This window comes from Cynoglossus semilaevis, chromosome 3, assembly GCF_000523025.1.
Source record: "Cynoglossus semilaevis isolate Cse_v1.0 chromosome 3, Cse_v1.0, whole genome shotgun sequence".
Classification (NCBI taxonomy): Eukaryota; Metazoa; Chordata; class Actinopteri; order Pleuronectiformes; family Cynoglossidae; genus Cynoglossus; species Cynoglossus semilaevis.
The window spans coordinates 789,912-810,823 of record NC_024309.1 but is presented as its reverse complement, the minus strand read 5'-3'; the positions used below and the strand labels follow the sequence as shown (position 1 = coordinate 810,823).

Genomic DNA, 20,912 nt, shown 5'->3' with positions numbered 1-20,912 from the left:
CACCTTCTTAATGAAGTACAATATATCAGGGAGTGACAACACCAGCACCGAGGGAAACAGAGTTACAATTCACACACTTAAAATGGTTGATTGCATCATACTCGAATGTAATTAGCACCATTAAGGATTCTCAAAAAGTTATTTGCAGTTACATAAGCAGAGCCCTCCCTCCCTCCCCCCCTTGTTATAGAGGCAAATTATGTACTTATGTGCTAGACTCTAGCACATGGGGGATCATTCTCTAGCAGCTAGAGAATGATCCCCCAACACATACAGTGGTTTGTACAGATAAAAATATATATATTACCTGTGCAAAAAACTTCTGTCCCCTAGTGGACAGCATGGCAGAAAATACTTGAAAAACACCGATTTAGGTAAATGTGTATGGTGAATTTGGGATATACAAATACAATTGACTTCATTTCACTGCAGAGCCTTTGCGGTCGATGTATTGGACCACAGCTACGTGTCCATCTCCTCGACTTGGTGAATCTGATCACCTAATCAAGAAGCTGGACTCATGCATATAAAACCACATTCATCCAATTACTTGGCTGTCTGCTGTCTTTCCCCCTTAAACTCTTCTGTTTATTTACCAAATTGCATTACTCTGCTGACAACTACATGCACTGAGCTCTCTGCCTGTATCTCTTGAGGCAATAACGTAACTCTTATTCACCCTGTTTCCTGCCTTTTTCCTCCAGTCTTCCTCCCCTCTTCAACCCCTTATCCTCTAACACAGAAGAACACAAACCTCTTCTGTTCTACATGGTTGTATATTCATCTGTATTTGTATACTAGGATTTCATTTCCAACCACAAAGAAAATTGTTTCACTCATTCATATTAATGTACAGAGGGGTTCTTGACTTACATCAGAATAAGGTTCCTTTGGGGGTGCCGCCACTTGATTTTTGGGGCTCACATACTGTAGAAAAGTACCTACTGTATGTTACTCATCCACACTAACACAGTGGTAGCATCATAATCTAAGTCAGGGGTCACAAACCTTTTTGAAACTGAGAGCAACCTCAAGGACACTTGAGTAATACGAAGAGCTACTTGTTTGATACAGAGTTCCAGAACAATGTAATAATAATAATTAGTTCTGGGACATACAATAGTAGACACTCTTCTTACCATCATCATTGCACCCATTTGATAGCACTGCAAGTGCAACTGATCCAAAAAGCACAGTAGCAGTACAATTTTTGACCCTCTTGTTGACTGTTTTTTTTTTTTAGAACATACCACCGCAATTCCCAGGTGCTTTCAAATCCAAGGCGCTACCAGGTGCCCTGGGCACCACGTTGGTGACCCCTATTCTAGGACATACAAACATCAGAAGAGTCGGACTAACGCTTGGGAGCTACGATGAAGGGGAAAAAGCCTCCACCACCCCCCCCAAAAAAAACCAACACAAACAAAAAAAGTGAATGTAGCACAAACCAATGTATGGCGTACAACCGGCAAATGTAAACAAAGCCGTGTTTAACCCCATACTTCGGAATGATGTTGGAAGACGGAATTAGGACTTTGTCAATAGATTTATGGACGATGGCGACGTAAGCTCAAAACGCCATAGGTCGAGGACATCGTAAACCGAGGACCCGCATGAGAAAGATCTGTAATTTGTGCTGAGATTTTCATCGTCTTTTTTTTTTTTTTTAAATGATGCTAAGGTTGTGTTAAACCCTTTTCTTATGTAGAGTCATTTCATGTAATTTATAACCTCTCACGGTCCACTGGTTTTTACAACAGCGGAAGACTGCCTTTGTGTGTGAGTGAGTGAGTGTGTGTATGTACACGGCAGCAGGTAGCTACATCAATTTATCATTATTAGGAGATGACGGGAAATGTTAAGTGCCTGGCCCTGTGTGGCAGCCGCACAAAAACTGCAGACATTCACTGGTTTGTCATTACTTTAAGGACTCGACATTAATCCTTCACCTTCATCGTAACCTTTCAACACTAAACCATAACTTTTACCTAAACACACGATATTAAGCAGAGCCTCGGAGGAAGGTTCCCCCTCTTTGGGTCAAGTTTTTGTTCAGCATGAGGACAGTTTTATTCACACACACACACAGTTCTAGCTCTGTTAGAACATAGTGTTAACATTTTACCCTAATGATATACACCCCTTGCGTTAAGCGCTGGGGTTTTAATTGCTTGAGTCAACCTTCCTTCACAAGCGTTTAATTAAATGTCTATAATAGGCATTGATTGAAGAGACCAGTAAACATACTGTTACATTTGCATATTCTGTGTAACACCCTCTCATCAAAGAGTTAAGTTAAAAAAAAAAGGGAAGGACAATGAAAAGAGTAATACAAAGACGAGTTCAAGAAATTAACAATAAACATTCTGATTAATAAATGTTAAAAAAAAGAGGCAAACCCACAATACGTGTCTTATGTTACATGTTACATGTAAAAATATGCATTTGATGTAAGCGAACTTGAAGTCTTACAACCGTTTATATATATATATATATATATATATACATATACATATATACACAGATATATATCAATATATGTATGTTTTTTAGAATCAATACATTCATATGTATGGATGTTTTTTTCTAAATTATATTTAATCTAATCCAAGACTCTAAGCCAGATCTAAACTAGACTCTTCGGGAGTATCTAGTCTGCTTTATCCTATTTCGTTTCGTTATTTTAACCATTTGTCCAGCCATCCGTTCCTCACCACTGGCAGTCAGGCGAAAGGCAGCACACATCCTGGACAGTTCGACCCAAAGGCACTTTTAAAGCCACATCCGTCTCATTTAGTCTTCCTTAGTGTATTTGTCAGCCCGTTGTTTGTGCCCTGTCTCTCTTCTTGTTTGACTGATTCTTTGTCGTATCAGTTAATCTATTTTATCTTGGTCATGTGTTTTCTTGTGACCACTAGACATGATGGGCCTCAGTCTGGCTGTCTGTGTTTGATTTATGATTTTTTTTTTCAATATTACAACCAAATTATATAATTTTTAATTGTCAGTGTCCCTGGAATTTTTTGTGCTGTTACTGATCTTCACGTCTTGTGACTTTTCAGTTGCTTTTCTCTGTTACCTGTACAGATAATACGATAATCATTTATAACAATCAGAAGTGCTCCTGCAGGTATTTCACATGCACATCTTTGACACTACAAATCCCAGACTGCATTGCAATAGTTGACCTCATGAGCGAAACTTAAACTAACAATAAGCCCCAAAACATGGGCAAACAAAAGGTTCGAGTCCACACCTCTGCTGTTCACATTATAGGAAAAGTTTAAATGTGGGGCTGATGTAGCTATCTTTAAAGAATATAACTAAGGGGTGTCAAACGTTCGACCAGCAGGCCAAAACTGGCCCAGTAGGGGCTTCAATCTGGCCAGCTTGATGAATTTTGAATTAAGGGGTGTCAAACGTTCGACCAGAAGGCCAAAACTGGCCCACTAGGGGCTTCAATCTGGCCCGCTTGATGAATTTTGAAAGTTAAACTATCCACAAACTTCACGTTGGTGATGTTTTGTCAAATGAAACAGTCGTCTTCCTCGTTGAAATGAGGGAACAAGACTTTCTTAATAAATTCATAGGCATAGAGATGTAATGGTGAAACGTAGATGGAGGATGCCGTCAACTGAGGGCTCCCTGTACAAATAATTTAATGGCTGTTCATTTTTTTTTTGGGAAGCTAGCCTAGTGTTACCTCATTGCATCTGATTCTATCAACTGGTGGTAAGTAGTAAGTGTGTTGCTCTGGCAGGGCATCTGCTGCCACCTGTGTGAATCTTCCAGCCATATGTCCTTTTTGTGTTGCTCGATGATTGGGACAGTGAATGGGGGTTAAGAGCAGTTGCAGTAAAAGCCAGGGATATTTTTTTTTTTACACAGGAAGTGTATAAGCCATCTGCTCAGTCTGCCTGAGTCTGTGGCTCTGACAGCGTCCCTTCCACTGCATGCTGGATTTGCTGTAAAATACAACGGCAGACGATGCCGAGACCGCATAGATTTGCGTTATTCTACAAAAGACTTTGACATTTTTTATTGTTTGTTTTTTAAGCTGACACGAGACGGAGGCAGCAGTGATGCTTAAGTGCTTTATATTATCAAATCAACTTCCCCTCTGAATACTCAGCCTCTGGTAAATTGAGCAATCAGAAAGCTGTTTACTTGCTTTTCTATTGCATCATCCTATTGTTTGCTGATGTCTTTAAATTGTGTCACAGCCTGGCATAGCATGGCTAACATAGGGACACAGAATGCATCACAGCAGAAGTGTAATTGTTGGTGGTTTTTCAAAGCAAGGTGTAGCATTCAATAGTGATGGAAGATACCAGAACTTTTAACTCGATGTGATACCAATTACTGTTTTTTTCTTTGAACCCAATAAAACACATGACCAATACTGACCATTTAACAACTTAAATAAGTATTTCCAAAAACATATTACTCATAAACATTTCATTTGTGTATTTTTATGCAATGCAATTTAAATAGTTTAACTTCTACCATTAAAGGACAAAGATGTTTAGTGGACTTGATCACAAGGATTCATTGACCATGTGACCCAAATGGATCAGTTTAATTTGACGTTATTGGGGGTGTTATAACACAAGATAACGGACTTCATTTGTGGTTGCATAGAGTAGTGGTTATAATGCTTGCCTTACATGAAGAAGGTCCTGGATTGGAGTACCAGAGGAACCACATTCTTGGCACCCCCCGTGTGGCGGCCTGTTGCAGCAGATCTGCTGTCGACATTGATCTGACACTGTGACTGGTCTTTACCACTACCAGCTGTGCACATATGGGTGAATACATACAAGTTATGCACTGTTCTCAAATGTAGCAGCAGGTTTGGACAAGGAAGGATGATATAATATAACATTATTGAAATTGTTTCTAAGATAGGTAGAGACATTCACAAAAAAAAAAAAAAAAAAGTTGCATTGGCCTGGAATTGAATGCCAGTCAATTGCTTGGAAGGCAGCTATGCTCACCACTATACCACCATCTCTTTAGAGAAGGCCAGTAATCACCTCTGCAATTTTCTTTAAAAAAACAACAACAAAAAAGACTTTTTTTTGGCAAGATGCTGTTTATGTTTCATCTCTTGTACCTTTGAAATGTATACAGTATACCAAAAAATATATTCTCTTTCATGTTTTTTACTAACTACGCAATCAGTTGTTTCTCCAGTTTTAGCTGTCGTGCGAACAGCATATAGATTGACAAAACAGTGTGAACACCTTGTCTACGTACAGTTTCACAGTTTTCCAGAAAGATCCAAGGTCAGTCATGTCATGAAAGCACAGTGTTTCACCCCCCCCTTCTCTTTGAAACTCTAAATCACTCTTTTAGTCCTGCAGCACCATTACAATAAAAACATGCAGCAGACAAAATGTAACCTTAGAATTTCTCACTTTTCTCACGATTACATTTTCGGTACACAATTGTTTGAAAAATAAAATGTTGAGAAAGTAAACAAAGAAGTGGAAAATAAGTGCTTTAATGATTTTCTGCAGAATAGTCTCATTGTAGTCCTCTCAGGCTAACCTTGAAAGTACTTCAACAACAATTCTTTTGTCTCTAATGCACAGCAGTGATGACTCCTGCGTACTCAGCATTCACGTGTCTGATTTACTGGATTCCATCATCAGGAATCTGCACTGAACGGCGTTTCACCAGCCAAAGATTTACCTTTTCTCTCTATGAATGCTGTGTGTTGATGTGCAAATGCAACCAGTTCAACATTCCCCCCTGGAAATGTTCACATAAAAACTAAAATAAAAATTGTTTATACTTGTGTTAACTTTGTCTAACATTTAAATGTATATGATAATCTGAAAAAAACAAAACAAACAATCAAAAAAACAAAAGGAAAAAGCGTCTGTTCTTACGAGTTATTTGGCCTCATGACAGTGGTTCCCAAACTTTCATTTTCTCTGTGAGTTATTTGGCCTCATAGCAAATTTACATAAGTGGTTCCCAAACTTTCATTTTCTCTGCAATATTCTCACCAGTGCAATACTCCTAACTCCTAAATTCTTTTTTTCTGCCCTCACCCTCTCTCTCTCTCTCTCTCTGCCTACCTGTTTTTCTGTATGTTTCTTTCTCTCTCCTGCACCCTCTGTCTCTGCCTATCCCTCTCTCTTTCTTCCTTTCTCTCTCTATCCAACCCCATCTCACAATCCCAGAACTAGACTATTTGTTACTCACTACTTACCAGAGGTGGGACCAAGTCCTTGCTTTGCAAGTCATAATTAAGTCTCAAGTCTTTGCACTCAAGGCCGAGTCAAGTCTCAAGTCAAGACAGGCAAAGTCCAAGTCGAGTCCAAGTCAAGACTAAAAAGTGTCAAGTCACGTCCCAAGTCCTTACGTTTCTGTTTCGAGTCAACAGAATAATAATATATTTACACAGATCACTTTGGGTTTTGGAGAAAGTATCGAGTCTTGTCGAGTCAAAGGGCTCAAGTCCAAGTGAAGTCACGAGTCATTGATGTTAAAGTCCAAGTCGAGTTGCAAGTCTCTTTACATTTTGTCAAGTCGAGTCTAAAGTCATCAAATTGATGACTCGAGTCTGACTCGAGTCCAAGTCATGTGACTCGAGTCCACACCTCTGCTACTTACTATTATTATTATTTATCACTCTGTCTCCGACAGTGCCCTCTGCTGTTCAGTACTTGAGGTTACAACTGTATTTTCTTCCCTGTACAATCCACTGCTTGCTTGACAATAACACCTTACCTCCCAATGCTCTACGCTGTGTTTTATATCTCATATATTGTTTTTTTATTTATTTTTCCTATTTTTATTTTTTTTATCCAGTGTTTACTTAAAACTGTTGACTCTGAGAGCCCACATAAGATTCCCAATGTGTCTGGACTGTCGGGTTTATGCACAAATGACAAATAAAAACCTTGATCCCTGTTGGGCCCCTGTTTGGTTACCTTTAACCTTCCCTCACAGTGGAAGTTTTCTTGTCTGTGGACTTGATTGACTTGAAAAGTAAAGGAATATAAAGTGTGGCTGAATACGTTTGTGAGAATAAGTGGCATGGGACGAAATAAAGGCACCTCAACGCGGTTTCCCAGAGCAAAGAAGCTCAATTTGTTTTAATGAGTTAGCACCAATCAATAGTGTTATGGACGGTGAGGAAGGAGCCATATCCTTGGTCTGGTGTTTGTGGTCGTGAGAGAGAGAAAAATAAGACGGCGTCGGGAGCATGCTAATATTTCTGAATGTGCACAAGAGTGTCTGGAAGTAATTGCTGCTCAGAGGGTGAGTCTGTGCAGTCGCTGCGAGGTAACGTTGACCTTTGCAAGTGTGACAATTAAAGTGGCTTCAGCAGCCACCATGTATGACACTGAGAGAAGGCAAGAAGGTGTTGAAGGTGTAAGTTGGCTTTAGGTTCCTCTCACTTTTGATGATGTTAGGCACTATACAGCTGCTATCACCTGTGAGGCACCAGTCTGTCTTACACAACAGATCTGAGACTACTGGTCATTAAAACTTTAAGTTTAAAATTGAAAAAACTTTCACTTTGGAGCCATGTAAATATACTTTATAAAGCTATTTATAGTTTTGTCCGCTGGCTCTTTCTAGTCCTTTTGCTATTTCGCACTGACAGGTGGATGAAATACTGGGGAGTCAGAGCCTGCCGGATGGCTGCACCACTTAAACGGTCCATCAAACAATTCACAACTTCTGCTGCTAACGATAGCACATGGGGTGGGTTGTTCTTTTCTAATCATTGCTATGTTGGGCAGCACCACACATGCAGTAATGATTTTACGAGCAGGGTCAAGATGAACCTCAGGCCACATAGGCAGTTGAAGCTGCAGTTGATGTCCCCAAAGGTCATTTCTGTCCTAACCCCGTGCATTTACTCAGAGCTGTATTAATGCGACTCTGAGATGATGTCTGTGTCAGGTTAGGGGGTCGTGGACAGACCCAGGCCATCTTGCTTCTATACTTGTGACTATCAATTGATGCTTGCTTGCTCTGGTTTTCTGTATCACCAAGTAGGTGCAAGTAGGTTCCCGTGGAATTCCATTTGTCTCAACAAGTTAGTAAATGTCCCAGAGGCAATGTCTCTGTCATTGGTGTGGAACCCCAGGGTTCACCTCCTGGTCAAGTTCGAATCCCGGTTAGGGTGGTTGGTACCTTCCAGTGGACTCACCACCCGCAGGAAGGTTTGGGAGGTTGGTATGGTGCAATGTGATTTGGTTGGCAACTGCTGCCCTCGCGACCCGGTAATGGATAAGTGGATGAAAATGGATGGATGGATGGATGGATGGAGTTAGTAAATGCAACTTATTCCCTCAGCTGAAAATCTGTCAATCACTCATAGAGAATTTCATCAGTAAATGCCAGCGCGTCATCGCAATCTCATAGAAGCCATCGGAGTGCATTATTCTTGCTCCCTGCTCTACTGGGTTCTGCTAAGCTCATGACCTGGTCGTGTCTAGGTGTATGAACTGGTACTTTAGACATGCCTTGTGATTCCATGTTGGTGCTATTGCATGTGTTCCTATATTGCTCCGCTTCCTACATTATTATTTCAATCGCTAAAGATTTTTGCATCTGATCGTTGTTGTCCCGAGTCCTACCAGCTTCCTCGCACCACAGAATGTAACACAAGTGATTCTCATGTAAGAAATCCTTTCCGCATAAACATGGCATTCGACGTTACAGAGTTTTACATTTCACAATTTGTGTTTTCACCACACGTGGGAAAAGTATTAAATAAATGTAATTAAGTAAATATGTCTTTGCTTAAATTCTCCTCAAGTAATAGTTGAAGTACCCCTCTAAAAATCTACTCGATTGATGAGTTTTTTTTCCAATGTAGCACAGTTACCCTATCTGCTCCCTACAGCCCTTGCAGTATTGTAAAAACAAGGACTGGTATTTGAAAGCCACTTCCAAACACCAGTTGTAATGTGATTTTTTTTTCCCCTAATTTTATCATTCAAATTGACTTGCTTGAGTAAAATGGCTGCGTACCGAGTTTCATGATTCACCTCCTGCTGCTCATTGACGTTACCCTTCTGTTCCCAGACTGCGTCCAGCTTAGCATGTCCATTGTGGCATTTTATGTGGACACAGTTCCGTTAAAGCCGTGAGCATTTTATAGGACATTAGTGAGATGCAACATGTCATTACATGACCATTTACACATAATCACCCGCTTAGGAAGACCCCATAGGACAGAAGTGAAAAGCACGGACCATTTACACACACAACATGTGTGCATGTGGGGCAGTTGAGGTTTGTGCATATGCTTAAGCCTAATAATCCATCTGCAGATGCCTAATGTCGGTGTTCATCACAATGACCCATATGTTGTTTTTTTTTTTTTTCATGGCATCATGGTTTCATTCAAGCTTTACATCACACACACACACGATAGAGAGACTTTCACAGTCTTACATGTTTGTGATAGTTATAAGTTATCATCAAACCATCCATTTTATATTTTTAAAGTTTTTAAATCTGCACAGAGCTCTAATATCTATGGAGCAGTGTGAAAAATAAAATGGAATGGAATAATGGAGTTATCCTTTAAATCAGGGGTTTCCAACCGGTCCATAGGTCATTTGGTACCAGTCCGCAGTGGGACACAGTAGAAAAAATGTACTTCAGTTTCAGTCACTAATTTACTTCATTCAAAAAGAATCCAGTTATAATAATAATAATCTTGCAATGTTTCAAAACAATAGGTCATTCAGATTATGAAATTTACAGAATAAAGTCCAAAAGATGTTTAATTCCAAAAATGTAATGGTCCTTCAACAACGGCACGGTATTGCTGGTCCGAAGTAACTGCTGATACCGGCCGACCGGAACCTGGGTGCAAAAAAGGTTGGAGACCGTTACTTTAAAGCAGAGGTCTCAAACTCAAATAAGTAATAATGACATGACACTAGTGGCAATGTCTCTGTCATTGGTGTGGAACCCCAGGGTTCACCTCCTGGGTAAGTTCGAATCCCGGTTAGGGCGGTTGGTACCTTCCAGTGGAAGGTTTAGGGGTGTTACGGTGCAATGTGATTTTGGTGGCGACTGCTGCCCCTGTGACCCGGTAACAGATAAGTGGATGAAAATGGATGGATGGATGGATGGGTAGGACATGACGCTATATGAGGAACACGTCTCGGTTCTTCCATGACACTATATGAGGAACACGTCTCGGTTCTTCGACAACATCACTGACTTCAACGCAGATTTTCCCTTAATGTTACGGAAAGCAGTGACATAACAAATACATCTCAGATGCCACATGTCTATTATTATACACATGTAACAAATGGATAAGCAGCTGACAGGCAGAGCAGTGGTAAAAGCACGTTGGTGATATGTCGAATTAGAGTTGCCGGTTACAGTTACACAAAACCTATTCTAGTCTCGTGTTTGTGTGAAATGGAGGGCGATATCAAGAGCGATGATGAGCTGCGATTCACTGTGAGTATTCTCTGCTGTTGTTGTCAGCTGCACACTGACCCTGCTGCATAACCCTCTTATTCCATTCTTACACTTCTGTCTTTCAGCCTGATCTCTGTCACCTCTCCTTATCTCTTTCGTCTTTCTCACTCTCAAGCAGTGCCTGTTAAAATGATAACGAGAACGGCAAAGAAGTCAGGTCAAATCGAATCGTTTGTAAAGCCCATATTCACCATTTGCGTTTAAGAAAGAAACAACAACAACAACAAAAAAAAAAACAACAACAAAAAAAAAATTCTTTGCGCACCACAACAATAAAATGCTGTGGCAAGAAAACATTGGCTGTAGTTGAGAAAAATTCATTTTTGCTTTTATAAATGAGAAAAACATGCTTCAAACTCAAGTGCAATGGCCACAGCTGCCACAATCATTTCACTGGAGGGCCACATCAGTGTTCCATGTTCCCAAAAGGAAAGGGAACTTAATAAAGATCTATCTATCTATCTATCTGTCTGTCTGTCTAAATGTCTGTCTATCTATCTATCTATATATCTATCTATCTATATATCTATCTATCTATATATCTATCTATCTATATATCTATCTATCTATCTATCCATCTATCTATCTGATTGCAGAATCATCTTAAATATAAAAAAATCTATCTCTCCAAAAGTAAAAGATAAAGTACAAATGTTTTTGAAATAAGTATTTTTTGTTAAAAAAAGAGACAAAGTGCTCAAAAATAAATGAAATAAAACTGCAGTACAAACAGCTAGTGCAAATGTTTTCCATTCTTTTATGACCAACTAATGCATTTTAATAATTGAAAAAAAAGGAAAATGTGTTAATTGTCGACATGATGTGGGAGGTTAGCGGGCTACGAATGGTTCCTGGACCAGGAGTTTAAGACCCCCTGCCTCAGAGAGATTAACCAGAAATACAACATAACATTATCTCTAAAGCTTTTCACTTCTTCTTAATAATAAGTCTTAATAATCAGAATGGTGCATGATCTTTTAAATGTTGGAAGATTTAACAGAAAGTGCTTAAAGTCACAATGTCAGGAAAAAGTAAGTCCTAGAATATAACGTCCTCATTATTTTTGTCATACCAACCTTGTGTCTGACCTCACTTAACCTCATTTTTGGCTCATAATTCCATCATTTTTTTTGTCTCTTAATACGTTAAAGTCAGAAGGTAAAATACTAATGAAGAAGAGCTTGTTTTTGTCACTGTAGCCCTAATCACTTTGAGGCAGCAGAGAACTTTCTTTTTCAGTAAATGTGCATATTAAAAAAAGTAACAGGGATCGTGATTCAAAAAGAATAATTAAGACATGTTTCCCTCTTAATATCTTTAGAGGATGCAGGCGCGATGGTAGAGCTCTGGCACCTTGGGAGATTGTAATTAAAGTGGGTGTTAAACCGAGTACATGTGGCATGGAGAGTCGAACGACATCTAATCTGTGGAGGTCGGGCGTTCTCCGAGGTCTCTCGCACAAATGCAAAATGCTAATTATTGCCAGCATGGAGGTCTGTGCTGATAATTACTCCAATGGGATGTTAATTAATAGGCCAGTGAAGTGAGAAAAAGCTGTGGTGACATAAACTGGTCACCGTGTTTCCCACTGTCTGAAGCTTTTTTTCTAAATTCTACGTACACAAAAGCTACCGATGAAACTCAAAAAAAGAAAGTTTGCTTTAAATCCCAACAGGCACTCATCTATCATACATTTATTTACTTGTTTTCAAAAGTTAATTCTCAACCTTTTTGAGATGTAATTTGATTGACAAAATGTCAAAATCTCAAACTGGCCCATAGACTCTACATCACATTGCTATATACTGGTGGCATTTGTAGTATTTGTGGTGTATGCACAATATCATATTGCATACATAACATTTTGGTTGGTTGTTTTGGTGTTGGGTTGGAAAAAAGATGTACATTAAAAAAGAACTTGAAAGGCTAGAAATAGACAGAGACAAGAATTAAACAAACAAATACTACTGATGTGTGTTTTATTTCAAATTTAATTTCTTATGTGTGTTTGTAGTATTAAGCTTTGGTTGTTCAATTTTTACGCAAAACTAAAGTAAGTTTTCATATGAAAAAAAATTTATAATAAAATTTTTGTGTGTCAGTATACCTCTCGATTTCAATTTTTTAAAAATGGTAAAATGAACCTCAAGAGAATCATATTAATAAATAAAAGGTTGCCATGATACCTGATTATTACTGAGGGGTATAGAACACATCTCTTAAATAAATTTGTTTTATTTATTTTTTCATTTTATTATTAATAACTAAACTAACATTTATGATGTTACGGGTCAATTTGGACCGATGTATATTTACATCAAGAAAAGGCAAAAAAAAAAAAAAAAATTTCAGATTTTGTCAGATCTCGCTCTGGTCTCTCTGTTGTCAAATCTGAGGACTATTGATATCATTTCAAATGTCATCATCATCAATATCTTTCCAGATGTCGCCATGGACTTTTTTTTCCTTCAAGGTTCATTATAGTAATGATGATTCTATTTAGTGTCAATGGCATAAATATCCCAAAACCTGTCTTGAGGTCACTGACTCTGGTCACAGCAAACCTTGTAATTCTAGGGGTCATTTTGATGACATTTGCAGCAGCTGCCCTGCCATGTACATCATGAGGTACTGAGCTCCAAAACATCTTTTAATTTTTGGTCTTGAACCTTCCAGCAGGAGCAGCTTCTGCAAGTCATATGGCCACTCAAATGCGTGAATTCACTTCACATCTCTGGACACGCCCATCTTTGCTTGTTTTGGTTTTGTGCAGGTATACTGGAAAACCACGCAAAATGAGAATCCCCTAAAGCTCACATGATTAAGAGAGGCTCTGGCTGTCAGTGTGTCAGCTAACAGTGCACTTATGATTTCAGTTTTGGCTCTAATTATTGCTTTGTAATCGTATTATTGTTACATTACAACACAAAGGTCATAATTTCCACCAGACCATTTTATAATTTAGTGAAGAAAATTTTGTTTTATTTTGTTGAAATAGAGGTTCCTGACAAGGTCAAAAAGCCTTGATGCAATAAAGAAATTGAAAATGATTTGTTTATGCATTTAAAATTCAAAATGGCTAAGAAAAAAGGAAGGTTAATTTCCCAACGGGAATCTATCTATCTTTATAGCTATATATTTATCTGATTGCGGAATCATCCTGAACATGAAGTGTTTGTGTATTTTTTATTTTTTATTTTCAAAATTCATCAAGTGGGCCGGATTAAAAACCCCAGCGGGCCAGTTTGGCCCACGGGCCATATGTTTACCACCCCCAGCTTTAGACATACCGTGTTATAGCTTGGTAAATACACTCCACCAAGGGAACGTGCGGAGCCTTTTCTTCCCACACAGCAGCCATATTTTACTCCAAGTATCAACAGTCTTCTGTCAGCCAGCCACCGTGTCAATAGCTTGAGGTCTTCCCATGCCAACAAAACTTATAGCAAGTGAGTGGGAAGGTGTAATCAAAAGGCAGATGGCCTTGTAAAGTCACCGCACAGCTTCACGTCAGGTCTGAGTCAAATTGTTCTCGGATCAAATGTCTTCCCACGCTACAAATAGTCGCTGCTTTCCCCATCAACCATCGGAAGTCCAGCAGTTGCGTTGGATGAACTGGCTTTGTTGAACAGGTAATGGCTCATTCATCACAACACAAACTAAGAATAGTTTAATCCAATGGTTCTCAATTGTTGTCTGTCATGCCCCGCCCTCCCAAAAGGGAAAAAAAACAACACAAATTAATTGGTATTCTTTCACGTGATGAAGAGCACAGAAAGGACAATAATCACTGTTGCAGTATTAACGGTCAGATTGCCAATGATTACACCATCATGGGGGTCCCATTAACTGCAAGGACTGAGCACCAATCAAGGACTAATTTTTAATAGAATTAATAGAACGTGAATTACTTGTCATTGTCACTCAGCACACCACTGCACACAACGAAATGTGACCTCTGCTTTTAACCCATTACTAGAAAGAACAGTGGGCACCTCAGTGGTAACTTGGCAGTTTGTGGACTCGAACCTGAAACTTTCTGCTTCATTAACCACTAGGCCCCGACAAATCAAAGGGTTCACTTATATGATCTATTCTGTCAAACGGAAAAATAAAATCAGACATAAATAGGATAAGAAAGTGCGACCACAAAAGCTATTAAAAACACAACTCAGATAACGCACAAATTACCAGATAGGTAAATAATTAATATTGCTACACTGAACTGACATTTTGCACAAAGGACAGTAACGCGAAGGCTTAGTTTATCTCTGAAGCGATAACACCTTCCAGACAGGAAAACAGAAACCCAGTGTTATTTCCTTGAAACACATCAAGAAATAATTTGCTGAATTATCTTCTGGTTTATTCAAAAGAAAGAAAAAAAAAACAAAGCATGTCAATTCTAACAAAACACAGAGAAGCGACTCATGAACAGATGTGGCCTTCCACATCAGATCTGGATAAGTGACAACAGGACACCGAAATCAATGCCTTTGATTAACAGCTGCTGATTGGCTAAGTAAATCTTCCTAAAAGGTCATGTCCTATCTGTTTAGACCATTGCCTGCAACAGGCGGTGCAGTCAATAATGGTTACAGCAGCAGCAGACAAGCAAACATTCTATTGTCATTAAAGAGTCAATGCTACATGCAGCCAGAACGCATGGAACAACAATTTAAATACAGAATGGGTAAATTTACATCTTGATTGTTTTTGAATAACGTCAAAATGTTTTGCTCTTTTTTTTTTTTTGCAGTGTTTTTGAATGAATGTGAGTCCAAATCTTTTTTTAATAGTGTTTTTGAATGAATGTGAGTCCAAATAAACCTTTTAGTCATGTACTGTATCTTTCTTACAGGGATCCTACAGCTCCATAAAGCCTTTTTATTATTAAAAATTCTATCATCAATCTAAACATTTCTCATGATACGTACAATGGAACCTCGGTTGTCGGATGCCACCCTTTTCTAACAATTAGGTTCACAAACTAAATATTTAACCAAAAATTGCCCTTGGTTGTCGTACTATAACTCGGTTGCCAATAAGAAACCATACCACGCAAGCAGCAAGTGTGGCATCAGCCTGCGCTCAGGATACACACGCTAAGTACTGCTGTATATTTTTGCCGTTATTTTTTGCATTGCAAAAAAAAGTGAGAACAACGATGGAACTGGAGACAGACAATAAGAAAGCATGAGAATACCGTTCGTGTTTCCAATCTGGCTCTACGGTATGGCTTAGCAAAGTCGTCGATTTGTATAATCATTAAGAACTAGGACGCAATAAAAGAAGATATTCAGCTTCTTACTAGTGATACCAGAATCTTTTATTTGATACGATAGTGATTACTTTTTGGCAATTTATCAATACTGATATCAATATTTTGTGTGATTTTTTTTTTTTTTTACTCAATAAAGCACATGAGAAATTCTGGCCATCTGACCCTTTAATATGGATTTTTCATACCATATTAGTCATAACATATTACATTATTGTACACAATGTAACCTATCCCTTAATATTGAATTTTCATACATTAGTCATAACAGATTACATTATTGTACACAATGTAACCTATATAGTTTGACTGCTAGCATTAAGGGACAAATTTTCTAGTGCACTTGATCACACTGCTCTCTTCTGGTCGGTGCTTACGTAACCGAAAAAGACGGTGTAAGTGGCGCATGCTATTTTTTTCATTTAATAATGAGTACCAATACTTTATGAAAGTAATCACCACTCATATCAATAGAGTACCACAAAATCGGTACTCCCATCACTACACCTCGCATTTGTTTTTACACACAGATTCCAATCTAGTACCTTAGTTAGTCAGGAGAAACAGATCCTTCGTAAACATTAACACTGTGGAAACCAAGTCAGGAGAAACAGATCTTCCGTAAACCTTAACACTAAAACCTTAACGTAAACCAAGGTTTTCTGGCTAAATTTAAAAGTCAGGAGAAACAGATCCTTCGTAAACATTAACACTGTGGAAACCAAGGTTTTCTGGCTAAATTTAAACACAGAGAAAAAGAAAAAGGAATGAAAGAGGTGTGTCTTATTATGTCCTCTTTAACTGTGTTTAGAATATTAAATTAAATGACTTTTTTTTTTACAGCTCAATCAAGCAGAACACCACTTATTGTAGCTCCTGGCTCCTTTTGTCAGTCCTTTAATAACAAGGACTTACATACTTACCTGCAAATCTGCTGCCTACAGAAAAAGACCTGAAACAAAAACATTGCAAGTCTCCTTGAATCGTGGACAACGATGTTTGGATTGACAAATGTTTCTACTATGTGAAGAAAAAATCTGAAGATGGATAATTATTTCCTGGAAACCAATGTCAGTTAAAATGCTATTTCAATGACGAGATGTCAAGATGTCATGTCAAGATGGCGCCGGTGTGTGGCCTGCCATCTGTCACTGACTGTGTTGTGTGTATTTGTGCTGGTATTTTCCTTTTAGTCGCCAAGCACTTCTGGATCTTCGAACTCCCACTGAATATCTGCTAGATTTCATTCATGGTGGACATGGAGTTTTGCCCCCGCACCTTGTGAGCATCCCGACACACCCCTACCGCAGCTGGGTTTCACCAGTTTGGCCTAAGCTTTCTTTTCAATTGATATTTTAGTGTACTGACTTGGTTACTTTAATAAGTGATACAATGTATTTTTGAAAATATTAACCAAATATACACGTTCAAATCAGTTTTTTAAGGTAATTTTTTTATAAATTATTTGTATAATTTACCAGTCTACACCATTTATCTCCATGTAAAAATGTAACATTTTAGTGAAAACACACTGTTCATAAGGTCGTACCATTAAGAAATAATGTAAAACAGCATCACAACGTAACACACGCATCGTGGTTTAGTATTCATTTATGTTGCTGAATTCCAGGCTGTTAAAAATGTACTCTGACAAAATGAAACACATGCAGAGGGAAGGTGCCTTTGTTTGAGTGCTTTGTTTGATGCTGCACCAATTAGGATTAGAACATAAAAACATGATTTGTTTGGTGTGCGCCTCTAGACTGCATGCAAAAAAATGGACAGAGCCACCGAGGTCTCATTTTTTAAGCCTCCAGGTATGCGAGGTAATTAACACCATGTTGTTTGGAGCCACATGTTTCCAAATGTGGCCGCTAACCAGGCTCTAACACGTTTTGTCAAGTTTGTGTCAGTAACCCATGCATTTCTCATTATGACCAAAAATCCTTTAAAATGTGAACATAAATACTGTAAAAAATACCTACTTGTACAAATGCTGGAACTGAAGTAACTGCAGACTAAGCTACCCTTTTCGTAGAAGCCCAAACCCATTTCAAGACGACACATTATAAACAAACATACCACCAGCTGTCTTTACAAGTACTTTACAGCGGTCAGTCACCATCTTCTTCATCCCTCTGCTGCAGCTCCGTGTGGCTTTAGAAAATAAATATTGAATACCTAACTTAAACTTACTATACTTACATTTGTTAATAATTTAATTCTATATTTGAATATTGTGGTGCGCGTAAAAATAGACATCACAGCAGCCGATCATCCATGTGGTAACATAGAATATTTACCAGAGGTGCGGACTCGAGTCCGATCATCCATGTGGTAACATAGGATATTTACCAGAGGTGCGGACTCGAGTCGCATGGCTTGGACCCGAGTCAGACTCGAGTCATCATTTTTTAATGACTTTAGACTCGACTTGACAAAATGTAAAGAGACTTGCAACTCGACTTGGACTTTAACATCAATGACTCGTGACTTCACTTGGACTTGAGCCCTTTGACTCGACAAGACTCGATACTTTCTCCCAAACCCAAAGATTATAAAGTAAGTTATGAAGGAGCGCTCTGTATCTCTCATTGTGTACATGTGTACGTCTGTGTGTGTATGTGCTGTCGGCACAACATCCAATCAAATTAGACCCACGTTGTTTTGACATAATAGCATCGAGCCGATCAAATTGCGAGACAACCAATACGGAAGAGCTGTCAAACAGCGTGCGGGTTAGAGAAAATGATACCAAAGATCGTGTTGTTCGGATTTAAAAACAGTGAGGTGGTCAACAAAAAACGACTTGCAGTGATCTGTGTAAATAGATCATTATTTTGTTTAAAAGGACTCAAAACAGAAATGGCAGGACTTGGGACTTGACTTGACACTTTTCGGTCTTGACTTGGACTCGACTCGGAATTTACCTGTCTTGACTTGAGACTTGACTTGGACTTGAGTGCAAAGACTTGAGACTTACTTGTGACTTGCAAAGCAATGACTTGGTCCCACCTCTGATATTTACACAGAAAGATTTTTTATTTCACTTTTAAATCAATAAATGTTTTTTTTTTTTTTTTCCAAACAGTATTTGTAGCACAGTTGGTTACACGTTAGCTCTTTCCTGCTTCGGCCCCGTCGACCGTAATTGGAATGCAGAAGGGAGACTTAGTGACATTAGCTCTGAGGCTAACTTCCTTCACTTTGTGCTTGTCCACAGCAGATATAGCTTTATAAAAATAGCGACTTGTAGTCCGACAATTATGGTAGATGGTTTGAGATGAAGTTCAGGAGCAAAATAAAAGCAAGTAAAAGTAAAAAAAAAAAGAAATTTAGTGAGACTAGCATCCTCCACAAAACTCCTTAAACAATAAATAAAATACAAATGGTTCAAATGGAATATGGCACACATATGGACATAATGCTGTAATGCATGAATGATAACAAGCCTCCAGTCACTAGGTGGCAGCAACTCAGTGCATACAGTGGTTTGTACAGATAAAAATTATACATGTTAATAGGTTCTCAATAGTATTTCAATTCACGGGTGTGGGTTGGAGGGGGACGGGGGTGTGTGAAAACAAGTACCATAATGTGACGGTAAGGAAAGTGAACTACATGTCATTGTGACACAGACCACCACTGCACCACTGCACGCAACCAAATGTGACCTCTTTTTTTAACCCATCACCAAAGTGAACAGTGGGCAGCTTTAAGCACCCGGGGAGCAGTGTGTGGGGATGGTGCCATGCCCAGAGCACCTCAGTGGTAACTTGGCAGCTGGTGGACTCGAACCTTAACCACTAAGCCACCGCTCGTTGGAATTTGTTGGAGAAGTACTGTTTAGAACCATGACTTTCATCCTTTGAAATAAACAGATAAAATAAGCTTTGATCTTTTGTAAATATTTGGTTAGAGGGGGAACAATCCAGATAACTAGTTATAGTGCCTACATGATCATTTTCTTCTAGTAAAACAAAATAACATTGCTTGGTGTTTATAACACATACACACCATTTGTCAAAAAAAACCCAAACAAAACAAACAATATATTGCATTGCTGGCTCAATTAAAAGTCACATCAGATCAAATAAAACATTAAAACCACCTCCACCTGACATGGCTGACCAATTAACAGAAGAGCAGATCGCTGAGTTTAAAGAGGCATTCTCTCTGTTTGATAAGGATGGAGATGGAACCATCACCACAAAGGAACTAGGAACAGTGATGAGATCATTAGGTCAAAACCCAACTGAAGCTGAACTCCACGAAATGATCAACGAAGTGGATGCAGATGGGAACGGTACCATCGATTTCCCAGAGTTCCTGTCCCTCATGGCGAGGAAAATGAAAAACGTTGACATCGAGGAGGAGATCAGGGAGGCGTTTAAAGTCTTCGATAAAGATGGCAACGGTTTCATTAGCGCAGCGGAGCTGCGACATGTGATGACCAACCTGGGAGAGAAGTTGACAGACGAGGAAGTGGATGAGATGATCAGAGAAGCTGACATTGATGGCGACGGACTGGTCAATTATGAAGAATTTGTTCAGATGATGACCACTAAATAAAGTGGACCATCGCTTCAAGCAGTTAAATGTTTCAACTACCTAATATTGTACAAATGTAGGGTGTAACCATATTACAACAAAATGATTTTGTTGTGATAATTAATCTCAGCAAATAAATGTTATTATTATTATTGTATAGTGCTGTTATTAATTGCAAACCCAAGACCTGTACATAATCCCACATTAGCTCAGCTAGTTTCAAGTTTTTAAACCCAGGTCTGTAGGTTAGTGACATGTAGAGTGAATTCTATTAGTACCAGGCTACTATTAATGCTAGGCTAAAACAAGAAGCCGAAAAAGAAGACGGCTGAAAATATATTATACTTTTTTGATCAATTTTTTTTTTCTTAACCCTTGTGCGGTCCTTTTTTGGTCTAGGTGACCACTGTGTCGCCAAATAGCCTGATTAGAGTCTAGCTAGTCAATGTTTTTTTTTTTTTTTTTTTTGTTTCCATGCTGTTAAATACATGTATATTAACAACTACTCATAATAAATATAAATATCATTATACAAAACATCATAAACATGGAGTGTTTGTACTTTTAACTTTAAAAATTCACAAGCGGGCCAGATTGA

The 20,912-nt window shown here is 38.6% G+C and overlaps 1 protein-coding gene across 1 annotated transcript; it reads left to right on the top strand.

The window, feature by feature from the left end:
- Positions 1–19,683: 19,683 nt before the first annotated feature.
- LOC103376867 (calmodulin-like) lies at positions 19,684–20,681 on the top strand. Its single transcript, XM_008307403.3, has one exon. It carries the CDS (start codon positions 19,886–19,888, stop codon positions 20,333–20,335), a length of 450 nt encoding a protein of 149 aa, XP_008305625.1. The 5' UTR covers positions 19,684–19,885; the 3' UTR covers positions 20,336–20,681.
- The last annotated feature ends 231 nt before the right edge of the window (positions 20,682–20,912 follow it).

Coding starts and splice junctions, on each gene's coding strand:
- LOC103376867 (XM_008307403.3), top strand. CDS start 19,886: ATGGCTGACCAATTAACAGAAGAGCAGATCGCTGAGTTTAAAGAGGCA.